The 20,244-nt window shown below is 33.3% G+C and overlaps 1 protein-coding gene across 4 annotated transcripts in view; it reads left to right on the top strand.

Moving 5' to 3' along the window:
• Scaf11 (SR-related CTD associated factor 11) overlaps positions 1–20,244 on the top strand; it is a 77,557-nt gene that overhangs the window by 47,141 nt on the left and 10,172 nt on the right. For 3 of the 4 annotated variants that reach the window (XM_047548552.1, XM_047548551.1, XM_047548554.1), the window contains 6 exons: positions 1,431–1,508; positions 3,943–4,043; positions 6,084–6,148; positions 18,236–18,294; positions 18,686–18,795; positions 20,065–20,166. In XM_047548552.1, the coding sequence (XP_047404508.1) occupies positions 1,431–1,508; positions 3,943–4,043; positions 6,084–6,148; positions 18,236–18,294; positions 18,686–18,795; positions 20,065–20,166 (515 nt within the window). The remainder of the gene's footprint in view (positions 1–1,430; positions 1,509–3,942; positions 4,044–6,083; positions 6,149–18,235; positions 18,295–18,685; positions 18,796–20,064; positions 20,167–20,244) is intronic. The other variant, XM_047548553.1, reaches the window with a different exon arrangement.

Raw genomic sequence — 20,244 nt, 5'->3', positions numbered from 1 at the left:
ATAACTAGTTTTTGTTTTGACTCTTCCCAAAGTAACTCTTGAGCTTTGTGAAAATGTTTTCAGATACTCCACACAGTTTCTTCTACCTATACTTGTGTAAGCATATCTAAATATGCAGTAAAGCCCAGAAAGGCAAATACCACATTTTACACTAAGGAATAATATAAGGTAATTTATATAGATTCTATGACTATCTTTGATCTTCTGGATTACTATTAAATTTTTAAAATTCTTTTTTACTTTTGTAATCATAGATATTAATAATATCACCTCTTAGAGTTTTCTTCATAGATTGCTGAGTCCTGCCTCTTACCCAGGTAGAAAACTTTCCATCTTAAATTATTTAAATAATATAAACCCACTTTTACGCAAATATTTAATAGAATCAAACCCTCAATTATAGTTGATGCACATGAATTTTGAAAGGACAAAGTATACTTATATCAAAATAAAGTTGATTTATAATCAAAGCACTTGAAGGACCAATTTCCTTAAATGAAAACACCAATGTCAATTTGGAAAAATTTAAGTCTAATAAAAAAGGCAAAGTATGAATAGACAGTTTAAAGAAAAGAACTTTGAATAACCTTTAAAAATAAGAAAAATAAGGAAGTTTACCCTTCCTTTTCCACGTAAAAGGAAGGGTAAACTAAATCTATAATGACATGTATGCTGTTACAAATGAGATAATTTTGAATTACTAATATAAACCAATATAAGATATAGAATTAAGAGGAGAAAAATTAGTTCAACATCTGAATTATACTATAATATTAATACATACACATAAATATACATTGAATATCTGCAAAAACCTATATAAGGAACTGCCTATGGAGAGGTCATCTAGGCAGTTCACTGATGGGAGAGGTGGTTGAATACTTCATTTTTTTCATATCTTTTAAATATTTTTATTGCTGTCACAACTACCTATTCAAATCATTGATTTTGGAGAAATATTTAGAATACTTAAAATATATTAAAAATACAGAATATTTTGTAGAGGGCCTGTCCAAGCCATTCTTTTCGCAGCTGATTTAAAAGTTACCGAAGTTTTAGCCTAACAGCCAGCTTTATATCACAGGGTTGTAGATTTCAGCCCAGCTTGCATTATACAGTAGTTCTTACTTGGGTAGCAAACCTTACTGGAATCTTAATTACAGAGATCTAATTTCTCTTTTTTATCATTGTATTCCACTACCATACAACAGGTGTTCAGTAAATATTTGAATGAATGAAACAAATTCAGGGTGTGTATTCTATGGCATGATACAGACAGTAGTATTTCATCTCCTTTATTTTTGAAAGAAGAAAAACATAGTTTCTGTTTGCTATTTTAGTGGAAAACTTACAACTATATTTAGTATTGTTTAATGTGATCTATACTAAGGAAACATTTTTAAGTATATAATTTGTTCATCATTTTTCAGACACTGGCTTCATGTCCTATTGACCGAAAACCTTTTCAGGCAGTGTTTAAATTCAGTGCAGTGGAAGGATGTGTTAAGGTGAGTCTTAGATATTATATTGCAGCATAAATTATATAAACTAATTTGGGACTATTTTGCTTTGATATATTTCCAGTTTGCGTATAATAAGAAATTTGTTCAACTTTTTAGGTTCAATATGTGCAATCATTCCTCTTCAGTATGATAGGCTCAAACTTTTTAACAAGGGTACAGAAATTCTGAACCTTTTTTTTTTTTTTTTTTCTTTGCCTTCTGTAAAGGGCATATCTATAGTTACCCTGTTATATTTCACAAAATACATTAGATTTCTGGTGCTCTGAAAGATGTTTCACACTTAAATACAGAATATTTAAGCTTTCAGAATATCTTCAACATGAGTACTTCCTGTACTTTCAAAACATTTATTAATTGGGAAGCACTTTTAATACATTCTCTCCTTGAAAAATGGCATCAGATAATTTCTAAAGATATTTTGTTACTTTGCTTGGAATAAAATTTTAAATTCAATTAATAGGGTTTGCATATAACTTAAAGTTTGGTACAGAGTATTTATTATCATATGAAACATCTTTCACATTCTCTTTTATCTTCCTTTGACCTTAACTTCTGTTGAATCTTCACTTTCTTTTTACAGCTGAACTTGAATGAGATACCTCCCTTAGCTGTCACTGAACATTCATTTCTATCATCTTACTTTACCAGTTGTTAGTAAGGTCCAGGATAACATGACTTCCAAATCCCATCGTTTTAATTTCTGCATGTAATGCTGATATCCCTTTCTTCTTTGGCTTCTAGGACATCTTTCTCTTATGGGTATGTAGGTATATTTGATTATTTTACATATCTGACCTTTAATCTTATTTGCCATCTTCCTACCTTCCCTTTCCTTTTCTTAAAAATATTTTTTTAAGTTGTAAATGGACACAATGCTTTTGTTTATTTATTTTATATGATGCTGACGATTGAATCCAGTGCCTTCACACATGCTAGGCAAGCGCTCAACCACTGAGCTACAACCCCAGCCCTCCCTTTACTTTTTATTAATCACTTGAACTCCTTATAGGGTCTTCATTTCAATTCTTTGAGCATACTTTTTCCCCTCTGTTTTTTCAGCTATTTCAGTAGCTTTAAATGCTACCTGTATTTGGATGATTTCCAAAATTCTATTACTAGCACTTAATCTCTTTTCTGAGACTCAGACCTATATTTCCAACTACTTTGTTGCATATCTCCATCTAGAATACAAGGGAATCTAAACCTTAGCAAATCCAAACTCATCTCACTTCCTGCCCTCTTCCCTAACCCTATTTTTTTTTTTTTTTTCTTTTTTCTTTTTGGTGCTGGGGATTGAACCAAGGGCCTTGTGCATGCGAGGCAAGCACTCTTTATCAGCTGAGCTATATCCCCAGCCCTAGTCCTAATTTTTAATCATGACACTACCCCAGTCACTCATCTCTTCTTCCCTCATCTTTTATGTTTGTTTGTGCCATTTTTATTTTCATTGTTTCCTTCTTTCTCTGTCATGAGAGATGGGCCTTACAAAATATTAGCTTGTTTGCTGCACTGAATGGAGGCAGGCAAGGGTCTTTAGTGAGGGGTGGGTAGTGAGGGGTGGGATATGGCAGGAAACGAAGAGACACTCCAAAATTCAGCAAATCTCTTTCAGACTGGGATGCTGAGAGATTTATAGAGTGATTTCTCACTCTATAGATGTTATCTTCTCTCTGTCAGGGATGCAAGCCAGCAATTTTATGGGTACAGAGACCAGTTGGCTCCCACATAGGTGAAGGCCCAGAAACTATTCATCTCCTGATCTCAACATCTAGGACCTTCAAGGCATGGCTCCTTTACTCCCAGGATCCATGAATTTTGTCTTTCCTTCATTAAATAGTACTATTCCCATGTTTGCCTTGGGAGCCTATTAAGGGCAGCCTTCTCATCTTTTATCTTCTGTACAATGTCTTAAATTTGTTCTTTTTCTATTGCTCTGCTTTTGCCTCTGTGTTGGCTGTTATGCTGTCACCAAGACTAGTGCTGTCCAAAAGAAGTGTACTACAAGTCACTATATATATAAAATTAAAAATTTTAATAGGCATATCAAAATAGTGAACAGAAACAGGTGAAATAAATTTTAATGATACATTTCATTTAACCCAACATAAGCAATATATAAAGAATTATTCCAGAGAGATTTTCTATTTTAAAATTTTAAAATTGTACCGTACCACTGAATGACATCCTCAGTGCCTTACTTGATCTTTTTATATGCCTTATCTCTCACTGTTTTCTTTCCCCAAGAGTTAACACACTTAATTAAGCTGTGACTTAGCATACTTGAATGAATAGGCGTATGTATTTGGGCTATACTTTTCATTCCTTTTTTTAAAAAATTTTATTATTTCAAAGAAGAATTGAAAGGTTTTTTATGATGTTGGATTATCACTCTAAATACTTGATTGTGCTTTTCTCATAGATTCAAGTAAAAAGACAACTGAGAGAAACAAAAGACAAGAAAATTGAAAGCTCTCTTAAGAAACAGCTGTCCTGTCATGAAAGTTCTGAAAGCTCTATAAGGTTAGTGATTCTTAAAAGTGGAAACCAAATGAATAGAATCATAAGTAAGCTAATACAAGAAGAATAATCTTTGTTTTGTTTTGTTTTTTAATTTAAAGTAGGCTTTAATGTATTTACTTGAAAACCCATACTTATTATTTCAAGGAAGGAGCAACTAAAATCTGAGAATAAAATTTCGGTTCTGTCTTAGATGAAGAGTTATATTTATTTCTTGCAAAACTTTTGTAAGACCAAAAATTTATCAAAGTGTATAATTTCTATTAAAATTTCTGACTGCTTACTCCTATTTTGTAATTACCACAAACCAATAACAAACAGTTAACAGATAAGAACAGGAGCTCAGACCACACTTTAAGTAGCATTTATCTGACCAAAAAGTAGAATGTTAACTATTAAAATAGCAGTGTCCTTCATGAAGCAGTTAAAATTTAAACTCCTTATTTTCTTTCACATTTTGCTTGTTTTTTAAATAGGCACTTCCTGCCTACTGTAACAAGTGTTTTATGTTTCAGATTTTTGTTAGTACTTTTGGATTTGTTTCTTTAATTACTGTTTTAAAATCATTGCCTTATTTTAGCATAATTGTATAGAAATACAGTGCTTAATGCTTGAGTTTAATAGGTACTTAACATTTTTTGAACTGATGAATATGAATAGCATATTGGAAATGAATAAAATAGCAATACATTGAAACTTAAGCTTATTTTGATGAGAAATTTATTTAGAGCTGTCCAGAAGTGTGTTGTCAGTATATTGTCACTTTCATAATTACACTTAAAATTCATGAATGCACATTCATTAGAATACTATATATTTGTTTGAAAATAGTTGATTATAGTCTCTGAGATTTATTGAACCTGTCACTAATTTATTCTACTGTGACTCTTTAGATCTTAATTTTTCAATAGTCATGAATTTGTTGAGAATGTGAAGAAAGCTACAGATCCTTTCTTCCAGAAAAATACATGTTTACAGACATAAACCTTACTATGTGATTTTAAGGTATTCATAGACTACTTCTCGAAGGGCCCACCTATAATCCCTAGAGTTAACAGCACTGGAGCAAATTTTATAATTGTTTATCAATCAGTTTTGATTTTTGTATTTCTTTTTGCATAGTAGATAACAGTAGTACATTTTCCCCAGGCATGATGAAGAAATACCTTTTGGTAGTTTCATACCTGATAATAACTCCTATCATTGACTGTGATGATGTCATAGATGTGCAGTTTTGTATACCCACAAAATTCCCAATTCTTTTGACTTGATGAGAGTGCAGTGGTTATCACTGAACAAACTGTGAGACTCTTATTTGGGTCTAACATGGCTAATTTTTCTTAGAGAAAAGACATATCATGGAGGAAATAACACAACATGCAAAATAATCATTTGCTTTTGCCCAACAAGTCATAACTTGAATGATTTTTCCCAAAATGGAAAATCTCTATCAGTTCTTGGTTATTTACAGTCAATTCTTTATTGTAGTTTTTGGATATTTTTAGCATTTTTGTCTTTTAGGCCTCAGCATGTACTTGGTTTCTCTAGCACAAGGACGATCCATTCAGATTTGCCTTTCCCTTCTAAAGCAATGAAACCTTAGTACCCCTCTATTTCTCATATTTTTACCAGTTCCCAGTAAAGGATTGCAATGGTATTTTAACCTGTAGTAAGCTTCCATTTTAAGTCATTGGAATAGAGAATGCCAACTGACCAGGAAGTGGCAACTAGTCATTCTTTCTTTGCTAGCATTTTCTGGCCCCTAAAAAAGTAGCATCCGCTTACCTCTATACCATGTAGCTCAGTATCAAATCCGATTAGGCAGTAAGATTATTATTTAAATACCAAGGTGATACAACTCATTATGTTAAAATCTGTTATCATAGAAGTCTGGAAGAATATGATTTGAAACCTGTACCCAACTTTTAGGATAATTAATAAAATTAATACATAATAGATTTTATTTTGATGGCCAGTGAATTGGAAATACATGCACAAAATGAGTTTTCTCTTAAATCTTTCCATCTTTATTGATATTTACAGAAAAAAAAACATCATAAGGGAAGATGTATTAAGTGCAAGATTTTATGACTTGAAGATGATACATAGTAAGTGATTTTTTGTTGTGATCCTTTTTAATATTAAAAATATATTTTGGTTGGAATTAATAATATTTTGGGTTGGAATTCTGTACATTGAGCACTGTACATTGTATTTTGTCCTACAGAAACTTTGCTTTCATGTAGTAGTTTTTGTTATTCCCTATCCCTTTTTTCTTTTTGTTCAACTTGAGAGGAGGGTGTGTATATGTGTGTGTATTAAGAGAAAAGAGTGTTTTCCAATTTTTTAGTGCTTAGAAACCTACATTGTGGTCTTACCGCACTAATTAATACAGAAGTCCTTTAAAAAGATGATAAAACCTTTGGGTTGGTAATCGTAAACAGTAGTAAGGGAAATTTATGACACCAAGAAACTTGTTCACAATTCCCGGCGGCAATTGTGGTTTGACCTCTAGGCATATTTATAATTTGAAACCATGGAAATAAAGCACGAGCAGTGAAATATTCCTATCTTTGGTTTGTGTGTGATTCATGATCCTTTAATACAAAAAAGTTTATGCAGCAGGTCCTGAATAAAAAGGTACCATGCATAGTGCTTTGTGACTACGCCTTGAGGTTTAAGCTATTCATTCTGTTTTTAGAGAACACTTTACTGTGACCTTTTTATAATCAAGGAATTGGGCATTTATTTTCCAGGTTAGGGCAAGTGATGCTTAACTTTTATTATATTTTAAAGGTGATGAATCTTTTCAGGATTTGCTGGTGTATAAGTAAGGGAGAAATCGAGGTTAAATCTCACTTCTTTACTTGAGCAGGTGGTAAAATGAGAGTTGCCCATTACTGAAATGGAGAAGGCTGGTAGAAGAGGGTATATTAAAAAATTTCTTTTGGGAGAATAGCAGATTCCAAGGGAAGAGGGAAATGGAAAGATCTTGCTCTAAGGATACAGTGGTTCAGTTTATGTAAAGTGAATGTTCTAGAGACCTAACGTACAACACTGTGAGTATCGTTACCAGTACTGTATTGTATATTTGAAATTTTACTAAGATCTTAATTGTTCTCAAGCCAAAAAAAGAAAAGAAAGTGGTAAATGAGGTGATAGATACGTTAATTAATTTGATTATCTTGATTATTTCAAAATGTATATTATATCAAAACATTAAGTAGTATACCTTCAATATATGCAATTTTTATTTGTGAATTGTACCTCAATAAACATTTGAAAAATTCTTTTTGTGGACATGTAAGCTATCCATCCTAAATAGAAATGCTCTGTAAAAATATGAATGTTTGTATACATCTTCAGGGTATTTCATTGGTGACCAGTTTATACTGATGCATGTTTATTTATTTTTATCTCATTGATAATTTCTTCCACTTGTCATTTATTTCCTCTGGCAAAAATGTTTAGGATTACCAGGATTACAAATGATACTGTAAAGGAAGATTGACACCATAGTTTTAACCCCCAAAGTTGAAATTTCTGTATATTACACCACAAGGGATTATTCTTTGAAAGCAGTTACCATTAAAACTTTCTTTCACTGGGATACAATGCAGTGAAACTGTTTTTGGAACTAACTTGGTAAAGGTATTCCAAAAGTGGGGGAAACAGTAACCTGAGAAAATTTCTAAAGCTGTCAAAAGAGGAGATAGTAAGCTAACTATGTTCTCTGAGTTTTTGTTACTTTTTGTCTTAAAGACTTATTCAGCATGTCTGTTATTTAACCAATATTTAGGAGCTCTTTTTTCCCCACGTTTTAACATCTCCGAAGTGTGATTCTATCTTATTTGTCCTATATTATAACTGTTCACCAATCAGTATCATCACTGTCTGCAAATGTGTGAACACATTTAGAAATAGGGTCTTTCCAGCCAAGTAAGTTAAGAATTGACAGGAGATCATAGTGAATTAGGGTGGCCACAAGTTCAGTAAGAATATTCTTAGAAAAGGATAAAGTGCTATCATTAAATTTGAAGAATGGATAGCAGTGGCTTAAAAATAAAAAACTAGATAATTATGATATTCTCTTAACCCTCTGGTTTTTTATCGAGTTGGGAGTATTGGGAGAAGTTAGATATGTATGCCAGCATACCCCAGAGAGACAAAAGTTGGTGAATTCTATGTACTATTTAATTTTAGTTCTTGTATAGATTTTTGAAAAAGGAATCACCATTATTCTTGATAGCATACAAGATGATATATGTGATGATAAATGAAAAAAATGGACATTGAGAAACTCAGTTGAAAAGTAATTTGAAAAAGTTGAATTCTATGTGCAGAGAAGTTTTAGGAATACCTTGACCAATTTAGTTAGCTTCTCTGCTTATTTTTATTTACAATTTGATTTTAAAAAATGAGTCTAGGTCTCTTAATTTCTTACATCTGCTACAACAAATGACACAAACATGATGACTTGCAACAACAGAAATTTATTTTCTTAACATTCAGGAGGCTAGAAGTCTATAGTTTAAGTGTTGGCAGTTCATTGCTTCTTCTGAAGACTTTAGGGAAGAGTCCTTTCTTGCTTCTTTCTAATTTCTGGTCTGTCCCAGCAATATGTTAACATTCCTTGATTTGTAACTGCATCACTCCAATCTCAGCCTCTAGTCTTCACATAGGTTTCTTTTTTTGTGTCTTTCTCTGTATTCTTTTCTGTCTAAGAGTACTCTTACTGAACTTGGGGCCACTCTAATACACTGTGATCTTATGTCAGTCCTTAACTTTACTTGGCTTGAAAAAAACCCTATTTCCAGTAACACCCATTTTTTTTTTTTGAGGTTCTAAGTCAATTCGGGATATGATTCAGTGCACTATAGGATCTAAAAGAGTGCTTTAGTAACTCTGAAACAAAACTTCTAGTTGAGTGAGGTGGCACATGTCTATAATTCTACCTGCTTGGGAAACTGAGGCAGAAGGATCACAAGTTTGAATCAGCCATCTTGGTCACCTTAGTGACACTCCGTGTCAAAATGCAAAAAGGGCTGGGGATGTAATTCAGTGATAGAGTGCCATTGGAGTTCAATCCTTAGTATCCCAAAATCAAATAAAAATAAAACAAAATTACTCATTTACAAGAAAACACTATGTCCTAGTCCTGGTTCCTAGATTGTGTTCTTGAAACACTATTTTTTTCAAAAGAATCAGAGCTCCTGAAAAAAAAAAATGGGGGATTCCAGGTTTAAGGTAGAAATGTGTCAAAAACATTTTTTCCTAACAGCAAAAGAACTATCAAAAACTACTGTAATTTTAATAGAAAACTCAGAATGAGCTTGATTGGGCTCTAACAGGATGGTTATTGAAACCCATAAAATATGTTGAATTAAAGGATTTAGGAAGAGATTAACAATAGCTTTTAACCTCATAAAAAAAAGACAGATATTAAGCACTTCTTAGATGGGAGTCAGTAACACCAAAATGTAGTAGTGTGTATCAGAAGCATGCCTGATTAAAAGCTCTGCTTGTTTATAAAATATGAGCAGAGATGCACGTTAAGAGACAAGGTCATGCCATCAGCAAAATACAGACTATGACAAAAATGACCTAATTTCCTCAGTTTAAAAATTCTAAGGAGTTTAAAAGTGAGAGAGGGGAAACTGTAGATTAAAAATGACATTCAACCATTTGTGATGTATGAATTTTATTTGGGTCTTTATTCTAATGTGATGCAAAAAGAAAGTAAAAAAAAAAAACAACTTTTGAGACAATTGTGGAAAATTCAACAGATCTATATTTGATATTAAGGAATTACTGGTTTGGGGTGGATTTTGTTTTGCTTTTTCTTGTGATAATGGTATTCATGCTTCTCCAAAGAACATTTATATATTATTTATATATTGAAATATTTATTCACAAAATATGTACAGAATTTGTTCAAAAATGAAATTGAGATACTTGTTAAATTAGAATTGATTATGAATTAATAGTTATAGAAGTTGAGATATGGTTGTATGAGTTTTCATTATGATATTCTCTCTGAAATTTTCTGTAATTAAAGTACTTTGAGAATTTAATTGACTACCTTCCCCAGTGGTACTTATTTCTAGGTTTTACAGTTAATTTTAGTGAAATACAGTATATTGTTTTGTTTTTGTGCTTAAAACTTGTGAAGTTTTCTGTCTTGAGGATAGTGATTGTTTTCTGTAGTATAGCATTTTCCAGGGTATCATACAGTATAGTAATGGTCCTTGGCTATAGCTACCTGATAATAAGGAGACCAAAGTGATAAACACATGTATGGGAGTAATACCACCAATTTCAGAAAAATAGTTTGCTCTAGTAAAGATAGTTGGAGGGGACAGGAGTGATGACTTTAGCTCTTTGAAAAACAAAAATGGCTAAATGTAATTAACAGTTAAATCTGTTTAGTAGGTGTCACTTTTGTACTACATGAAATGTTTAATTGATCATAATTACAAACTCAAAACTATTTTAAAAAGCTAAATATCATCTCCAAGATCATATTGCTAATAATTGGAGCAGCCAGAATTTGATCTAGTCTTCTAATTTCATATCCAGTATGTTTGCACTAAAGCATGATTTTGTTAATGTTACCCATGTAAGCCTCTTTCACACTCCATGGTTGTCTGAAATCTTACATTCTTGCCTAGTTCTGTTAGTTTTTGTTTGGGTGTAATGTTGATGACATAATAGGCCAGTTAACCATAGTTTTTGTTTAATTTTTCAAAAATGTGGTAGATATGGATCTTTGGTTTTTCCAGGCTGTTGTTCATAGATTGTAGTTATAAGGATAGAATGCTTCAGAGTTTTAACCTTTAATTTTCACATTCCTTAGGAGGTTTCTTAAGATAGCATTTAACAAACTGCCCCAATAGAAGAGAGAACTTATAAATGTTACTTGGAATTATCTCAGAATTTAGGGAATGAACCTGTCATAAGACAGAAAAGCAACTGTAGACTCCTAAATGTTGGCATTTCATTAATGAGCAAGGTAAAGATAGACAAAATTAAGGTGAGGTAGAGGTAGTAGGTGGTTATAAATCGAGTATATCATCATTATCATCATCTTGTTGTTGTTATCATTATTTTGTCTGGTACTGGGGATTGAACTCAGGGGTACTTTACTATTGAACTATATCCCAAGTCCTATTTATTTTTTATTTTGAGATGGGGTCTTGCTTAGTTGCTAAGACTAGTCTTAAATTTCAAAGACTGGCCTCAAACTTGCAGTCCTCCTGCCTCAGCTTCCCAAGTTGCTATGATTATAGGTGTGTGCCACCCTGCTTGACTTACCTATATTTTAGAAGTGACTTTGTGTAGCTTCTTTAATTTCTTAAAGATTTTTGAAGTGGGATGAACTGTTCTTCCAAATAGGTATGTGACTTTCTACCAGAAATTATCTGTCTTCGTGATATACTACTCAAACTAATGAATACAGCTTAGGAAATTGTGAGATTCCCATATCTGGATTAGATATTATTAGGATAGCCCATAATTACAGTAATATGTCAGTGAAAACTCGAGCAGACCTAATGCATGATTTTATTGGAAGTCAAGCCACTTGAGTTTTATACTAGATTCTTCATTAAAGGACCCAGGACTCTAGTAAAATTACATAAACTTTCGTTTAGTTTCCTCATATAATAAAAATGCTGGGAGGCTGGGGATATAGCTCAGTCGGTAGAGTGCTTGCCTCACAAGCACAAGGCCCTGGGTTCAATCCCCAGTACCCAAAAAAAAAAAAAAAAAAAAAAAAAAAGCTGTTGTGCCTCAGTAAAGTTTTTGTGAAAGACTACATGTTAAACCTGTTGGTGGATTGATTAATAACATGTTGTTTTCATTTTTCCATTATATTAAACAGCAGAGTTATCCTTTTTTTTTTTTTTTTTTTTTTTTTTTGCTTCTAGCTTTTATGTAGAGGTTGAATGGCCGTGATCTAAAATGCTTGGGACCAAAACTGTTTCAGATTTTAGAGTTTGGGGATTTTGGAATGTCTGCATAGACTTAATTGCATGAGCATTCCTAATGCCAAAATAACAAAATCTTAAATATTCCAAAATTTGAAACTTTTTGAGCATCAATATCAGCATGCCAAAAGTTTCAGGTTTTGAATTTTTTGATTAGGGATGCTCAACTCTTTGTTTCTTGAAATAAATATTAAATATTAATTATTTATAATTGATGTTTACAAAACATGTCCTCCTTTTACACATCTCTTAATATAGTACTTCTCTAAGTGCATGCTAGGTCTGTTTCATTACGTCTTTATCAACTTTGGAATCAGTTAATCAAACTTTTAATTGAATATGCTGATTTTAAGTCCTTTTGGTATAAACCGAGGAGTGGGATAGCTGGGTCAAATAGTGGGTCCATTCCAGGTTTTCTGAGGAATCTCCACACTGCTTTCCAGAGTGGCTGCAGTATACCTTTTCCCCCACATCCATGCCAACACCTATTATTGCTTGTGTTCTTGATAATAGCTTTCTATTGGGGTGAGATGAAATTTTAGGGTTGTTTTAATTTGCATTTCTGTAATTACTAGAGATGTTGAACACTTTTTAACTTATTTGTTGATTGCCTATATATCTTCTTCTGCAAAGTGCCTGCCCAGTACCTTAGCCCATTTGTTAATTGGGTTCTTTGTATTTTTGGTGTAAAGTTTTTTAAGTTCTTTATAAATTTTGGAGATTAGTGCTCTATCTGAAGTGTGTGTGGTAACGATTTTATTCCACTCCATAGGCTCTCTTTTCATATTATTGTTTCCTTTGCTGAGAAAAAGCTTTTCAGTTTGAATCCATCCTATTTATTGATTCTTATTTCATTTCTTGCGCTCTGGGAGTCTTGTTAAGGAAGTCTGGTCCTAAGACAACATGATAAAAATTCAAGCCTACTTTTTCTTCTATTTGGTGCAGGGTCTCTGATCTAATTCCTAGGTCTTGATCCATTTTGAGTTGAGTTTTGTGCAGGGTGAGAGACAGGGGTTTAATTTCATTTTGTTACATATGGAGTTCTGGTTTTCCCAGCACCATTTGTTGAAGAGAATGTCTTTTCTTCATTTTATGTTTTTGGCACCTTTGTGTACAGTAACACAGCCACATCAATGTTTATAGCAGTTCAGTTCACAATAGCTAGATTGTGGAACCAACCTAGATGCCCTTCAACAGATGAATGGATAAAGAAAGTGTGATACATATATATAGATATAGATACAGATATAGATATAGATACAGATAATATGTATATAATATTATTCAGCCATAAAAAAGAATAAAATTATGACATTTGCAGATAAATGGATGGAGTTGGAAAATATCATGCTAAGTGAAATAAACCAATCCAAAACAAAGTCCAAGTGTTTTCTTTGATAAGTGGATGATGATACATAATTGGGGTAAGGGAGGGAGTAAGAGAAGACTGAAGGAACTTTGGATTGTGTAGCAGGAAATGAGGGTGGATAGGCAGGGGAAGGAAAGATAGTGGAATAAGACAAACATCATTACCTGTGTACATGTATGATTGCATGAACGGTGTGAATCTACATAGTGTACAACCATAGAAATGAAAAGTTGTACCCTATTTGTGTACAGTGAATCAAAATTCAGTCTGTAAAAATAAAATTAAAAAAAATACTTTTAATTGAGTACCTGCTGAGTGCTGCTTTTTTAGCTCAGAGCCTTTATTACATTGGTTTGTATTTTACAAAATTGTATTATTATGAAGCATCTTTTGGAATTAGTGTTTGATGAAATGTGTTTGAAAATATACTGAATTAAATAAGACAAACTTCCAGTTAAGCATAGCTGTTTAATCCTCTGATCCCTCCCAGTCTTCTACGAAAATGACAATAATGGAATGAAGAGAAAGAATTTAATTCCCAAAGACAAGGAGAACTAGAGAGAGAGGAGGCAACACTTAAGAGATGTCCTCAAAAAAGCTTGAAAGTGATTTTACCAGGGGCATCGCAAACTGTCTTAGCAGGAATGTAAACCTTTCATAGGAAGAGTGGAGTTAAGAATCATGTCAGTTCACATTCCACAGAAACTTAGAAGTCTCAGGTTTGGAAGCCTCCACTATCTGTGAAAGCAGAGACTATGGGGTGGGGGCAAAACCTAGAATTGGTTAACAGGGTTTTGTTTTGTTTTTTCGTACTGGGGATTTTACCATTGAGCTACATTCCCAACCTTTTTTTTTGTTTTGTTTTTAATTTTTGATTTTTTAAAAAATTTTGAGATAGGTTCTCACTTTGTTCCTGAGGGTTTCCCTGAGCTGTTAAGGGTGGCCTTGCACTTGTGATCCTCCTGTCTTATCTTCCCAAGTTGCTGGGATTATAGGCATGTACTACTGTACCCTGCTGCTTAACAGTTTTCATTCTTCATATTGTTGTCTGAGCAAGGGAGGAAAGGAACTACCCAAAGAACAGAGTTTAACTTTCTATAGGGAGGATCGAATTAGATTAAACTGCAGCACAGTTGAAGATAGAAGAAACAATAAAGAGAAGGAAATTAAATCAAGTGGTGTGACCTCTATATTCCCTATGATCATTTTCCAGAGCACTGACAGTTATTCCCCAAAGTAAGAGGTCAGCATCTTCTGGGATACTGATTTGCTCCAAAGGCTTAACTGAATATCTGTTTGATCATCCTACAGTGGAACTCATTGACTGAAAGTCTCTGACTGCTCCCACCCCATCTATACCATTTTCAATCAGTATTTTAGTGTTCCACAAACAATTGATGATCATAAGATATGTGAAGAAAGTCAACATAATAGAAATCAAGGGACTGGGTGGAGTTGTGGCTCAGTGGTAGAGCGCTTGCCTAGCATGCGTGAGGCTCTGGCTTCAATTCTCAGCACCACATGAAAATGAATAAATAAAATAAAGGTATTGTGTCCATCTACAACTAAAAAAAAAGGGGGGGGGGGAATCAAAACAGACAAAAGGAACCTGATGGGATAGAACCTAATGCTGGGAAATAGGGAAAAACTTTAAAAAAATGAATATACTTAGAGATAAAAAAGGGATATTTCATAAATGTAAAAAGCTTTTAGAAAGTAAAAATATTGTAATAGAAATGTAAAATTTCAACAGGAGTAACTTGGAAGTCTCAGGAAGTGGGATCAGAAATCAAAGAGAAAATAGAGTATTTGCATAAGAGACAAAATATTGAATAATAAAATAAAAATGCAGTCTGTAAAAATAAAAAATAAATAAAGTCCTAGAAGGGAATTGCAGAAAGAAAAAATAATAGATCGAAAGTTGGATGTCCAGCTACAAAGAAATACCTAATAAACAAGAAAAGAACTACAGCAAGTACTTCATAAAATTCAAGATGTCTGAGGATAACAGGATCCTAAGAGTTTCTAGAGGGGGAAAAAACAGGCCACATATGAAAAGCCAGGAATAAGAGGGTCATCAACAACAATTGGAAGACTAGAGCAGTGCCTTGGAAATTATAGGGAAAATAATCAGTAACCTAGAACTTTCTATTATGCCTGCCAAACTATCAATTAAGTGTTAGGGCAAAATAAGAATGAGGACATTCTCAGATACATTAAAAGCCCAAAAATTAATTCCTGTTTACCCTTTCTCAATTCTGTTGGAGAGTGTTTATACTTCACTAAGTGAGAAAATAATGAAGGAACGATGTGAGATTCAGAAAATGAGTTCCAACCTAGGAAAATCAGCAGCTGATCACAATGTCAGAGGACAGTCCAGGATGACTGTTGCACTGCAACTTTGAGAGTTACAAGTTCTGACTGGAGCAGGAAGAAGGAAGAGTATTTCAAGAGAGTTAGGAAACAAACCTGACGGATGAATTGATGTGTTCGAATGTATTAAGAGGAGATTTATACTTTTGTTGTAGAATTAACTGAATTAATGGTAGATAATATAGAAAAAAAGGTAAGGAGAAAACAGCAATTATTAACCTTAGGGAAAGCTCATGGTTCAGCTGTGATTAACATAAGTTATAATAATATAACACTATTATATCAAATGTTGATATATCTATATCAAATAAGACAGTATGGATAGTGAAGGCAGCAAAGGGGATAAGGTAGGAGTATAGGCAGTATTATAAAGAGAAAAAATAATCTTAATCTTCCACAGTTAAAATAATAGAAAATATCTGAAACAGAATAATCAAAGTAGAATAGTAAAGTGCTGTTTGGCTTCTTGAAGTATTTATGTGCATTATTTTTTTTATAAAAATTAAAAGGCACAACATTACTGCTGTCTAAAGGCAGTGATGTGCCTTTAGATTTAATTTTAGGGTAGATTTATGAAATGATTTCTAAGCAACTATAATTTAGAGAAATTCAACAGTATTGAATGCTTTAGAGATTGTGCTTGGAGCTGCTTAGTGCTTAGTATTTGCCCCAAACTAACCATTCTTTCCATAGGGAGCATTTTATCTAATGACAGCTTCCTGGATAGATTTCCAAGTAAAGAATGCTATGTATACTATATATTCAATAAGTTTTGGGCGAATCAAAACAACTCATCACTCTTAGGGCACAAACAACACTGTATAACTATAGCACAACAATTCTTTGTATACCTGAACACAAATGATTATTTCCTGAGAATGTAGCTGGGTACACTAACTTCTTAAGGAGTTGTTAAGTACTCCTACCTTCTTAAGGAACTTGAAAAAAACCTTTGTATCATCTTTCAGGTATATGAAGTTCCTGAAACTCAGCCAGCTCCCTTGCCTACAGTATACACATTTTATTTGTTACAGCAATTGTGGATGGCATTTGTGTGAAGGATGGATAATAGCTCTAAACCAAACAGCAGTTGTGTAGTAACTTAAAAGGAAATTAGTAGTTATTAGGTAGAAAGTAGGCTCTTACTAACTGGACTAAGAAGAAAACTGAAATATACATATGATCTTACAACATCAGGAAGCAAACCTCCTAGTTAATCATCGTGATCTATTTTGGAGAAAGTCAGTAGATCCTTTGTGAAACAAGTAAAGACTGAAGACTAAAAGACAGTTGTTTGCACTATAGACTTTCTCCAGAGTTCTGAAGAGGTAGCAGTGACGGTATCTGCAGCAGTTTATTGTGGACCAAAAATGTGTTAGATGACTAATAACAGAACAACTAAGAACAGTAATTTATAAAGATATTAATATATTTTTTTGTGGTTACTTGAATCCTTTATCTTTCTAAATGTGGAAGTACTAGTAGAAATTAATATTCAGAGCTGGGCATGGTGACACACACCTACAATCCCAGCTGCTTAGGAGGCTGAGGCAGGAGGATCACAAGTTCAGGCCAGCCTCAGCAACTTAGCAAGACCCTAAGCAACTTAGTGAGACACTGTCTCAAAATAAAAAATATAAAGGACTGGGGACTGGCTCAATGGGTAAGTGCCCCTGGGTTCGATTCCCTGTACTAAAAGAAAAGAAATTAATCTCTAGCAAAGAATAAGCTATGAGCAGTGTAGCCAGAAACACTGCTATAACAAAAAACTATTTCAGTTAACATTGTGGTATTCTCTTTAAAGTTTGAGGAAGAATGGAAATACTTAACTTGAACCCATTATCAGTGGCTAAATGTAATTAAAGTTTGGCCTGAAATGACCTCAGTTTCCTCTAGTGAGCTCCTACTTAAGATGAGCTAATCAGTACTATCTTTTAGGTAATAACTGGAAAATAAATGTTGAGTATATTATTGTTATTAAATAGTTTTACTACTAGTATATATCTTTTGTTATAAGATGAGATTTTGCACAGGGCAGAAAATGTCAGCTAGGATTTTAATAGTCGTATACTCCAAGTATATCTGTTTTCTTTATTGTGGCCTTTTGTGTTTTCCTTATTTCTGTGATTTAGCAAGATAAATTATTGCAAGACTGAGGTAAAAGGATCACAAGTTTAAAATCAGCCTGGGTAACAACAAGAACCTGTCTCGTAACAAAAGAATCAAGGATGTAGTTTCATGCTTGCCTAATGTGTGCAAAACTCTGGGTTCAGTCCCTAATACAGGGGTAGGGAAGGGGGAGGAAAAAAACCCAGCATTTTGGAAAATGTATAAATGCAAGTAGTATTATTACAGACACCACTTTTCTACGTATTTTAACTTTCTCTTGCCAGTGTCAAAGGTTTACAGCCTTTTGAAATAAAAATTAAGGTAGGGTGACTAACTCCTTTTGTGTGTTTGTACAGGAATCTCTTCATACAATAAAATGGGAAGAAAGAAAAATGCAGCAATAAAGATAAATAAGGTTTGTTGAAATTAAAAAAAAAAATGTTTTTATGGGCACGGTGATGCACTCCTGCAATCCCAGTAACTCTGGAGACTGAGGCAGGAAGATTGCAAATTCAAGGCCAGCCTCAGCAACTTAGTGAGGCCCTAAGCAACTTAGCAAGACACTGTCTCAAAATAAAAATGAAAAGGGCTGGGGATGTGACTCAGTGATTAAGTGCTCCTTATTTCAATCCCTGGTACATCTCCTTGCTGCCAAAGTTTTTTTTAGATAATAACACTGTATGGTTATTTACTATATAACTGTAGAGTCTCAGATATAAAAAAAAGTATTTTATATTGACTATTAAGTACCTATTATGCAAGTAGTTTTGTTTTCCTGTTTCACTAACTATTTTTTACATTTCTAGCCTCAAAGATCAAACCAGTGTGCAAGTCATTGCTTCAGAAATTTTTTCTCCAATATATTTTCTTCTATTAGTCACACTGGAGAATCTTCTTTTACCTATAGAGCTTACTGGTTAGTATTTTCTACTTTTAATCTGTTCTGTTTCTGGTTGATGTTGTGATCATTATAATTAACGTGGTGGAATTTTAACTATAGGCTTAATAGAAATTATGAAGGCTCACCTTGTTTTTTGTTTTGTTTCTTTTGCCTAAGTGGCTCTAGGAAAGAGAAAACCTGATATTTTTGTGAGTTTCTCTATATGTAATACCTGTGTATGCCTGTGAACTTTGTTATCATTAATAAGAAGTTGTTATATGATGAGAAGGTGTATGGGGTATTTATTAAGTTGTGGGAATATTACCTAATGAAGTGGAAATCTTTAGAGCTGATGTAATCTTTGAATCCATAGTGACTGGCACGTAAATGCTAAATAGATATTTGTGGAATTTGAAGATTAAATTTGGGTTTTAAAATCATAGTCAGTTGAACCAACAAGGTGAGATTGTGTGATTTAATTTTAGAGCTTGGCAAAGTACCAAAGAAGCAATTAGATCTGAGTAGCCTTTTGAAAAGCCAAACTTTTACCCATTTTTATTTGTAGTAATTGTGACCTTCTTTATTTTCTTTTGTTGTATACTTAAAGTAAGAAAGTATTACACCTAGAATTTCTCTCATTACTGGAATTAGTAGTCTGAATTAACACTTTAAAAGTCTGTACCTTTCTGGGTACGGTGGCATACACTTCAATCGCAGTGACTTGGGACCCTGAGGCAGGAGGATTGAAAGTTTGAGGCCAGCCTCAGCGAATGAGCTTGGCCCTAAACAACTTAGTGAGACCCTGTGTCAAAAAATAAAAAGAGCTAGAGATGTAACTAGTAAAGTATCCCTGGGTTTAGGTTCAGTCCCTAGTACCAAAAAAAAAAAAAGTCTGCAACTTTTAGCATTCAATTAAATATAATTTTGACTTATAATATATAAATTTTACTTATTGCTGGTTGTGGCGGTACATGCCTATTAATCCCAGAGACTCAGGAGACCTCATAAGTTTGAGGCCAGCCGGGGCAATTTAGCAAGACCCTGTCCCAAAATAAAAAATAAAAAGGGCTAGGCTGTAACTCAGTGGTAAAGTGTCCCTGGGTTCAGTTCACAGTATTAAAAAAAAAAGTTTCTTACTTATTTTAGGAGTGCACTTATTTGAAAGTGTTTAGGAAAAAAAATCTTTGCTCGTAAGTATGATCAATATTGTTAGGTATATAAACTATTGCTCTCTTAGTATAATCCAGTTGTTACTCTCAACTTTTAGTTTTGGAATTCTGATGAAAATCTAAATTTATCTTTTAGTACAGAATTTATAGAAGTCACTGAAATCAGTGCATTGATTAGGCAGAAGAGACAGGAACTGGACTTGTCATGGTTTCCTGATACATTGCCTGGAATTGGAAGGTAAAAACTGATGTTTACTCAAGTGTTTATATGCTAACATGCACACAAGTTATCATTAATATTTAAGTATAAGAGAGC

Source organism: Sciurus carolinensis, chromosome 4 (assembly GCF_902686445.1).
Source record: "Sciurus carolinensis chromosome 4, mSciCar1.2, whole genome shotgun sequence".
In the NCBI taxonomy this organism is placed as follows: Eukaryota; Metazoa; Chordata; class Mammalia; order Rodentia; family Sciuridae; genus Sciurus; species Sciurus carolinensis.
Note: the sequence above shows the minus strand (reverse complement) of the source record. Positions and strands in the feature narration are given on the sequence as shown.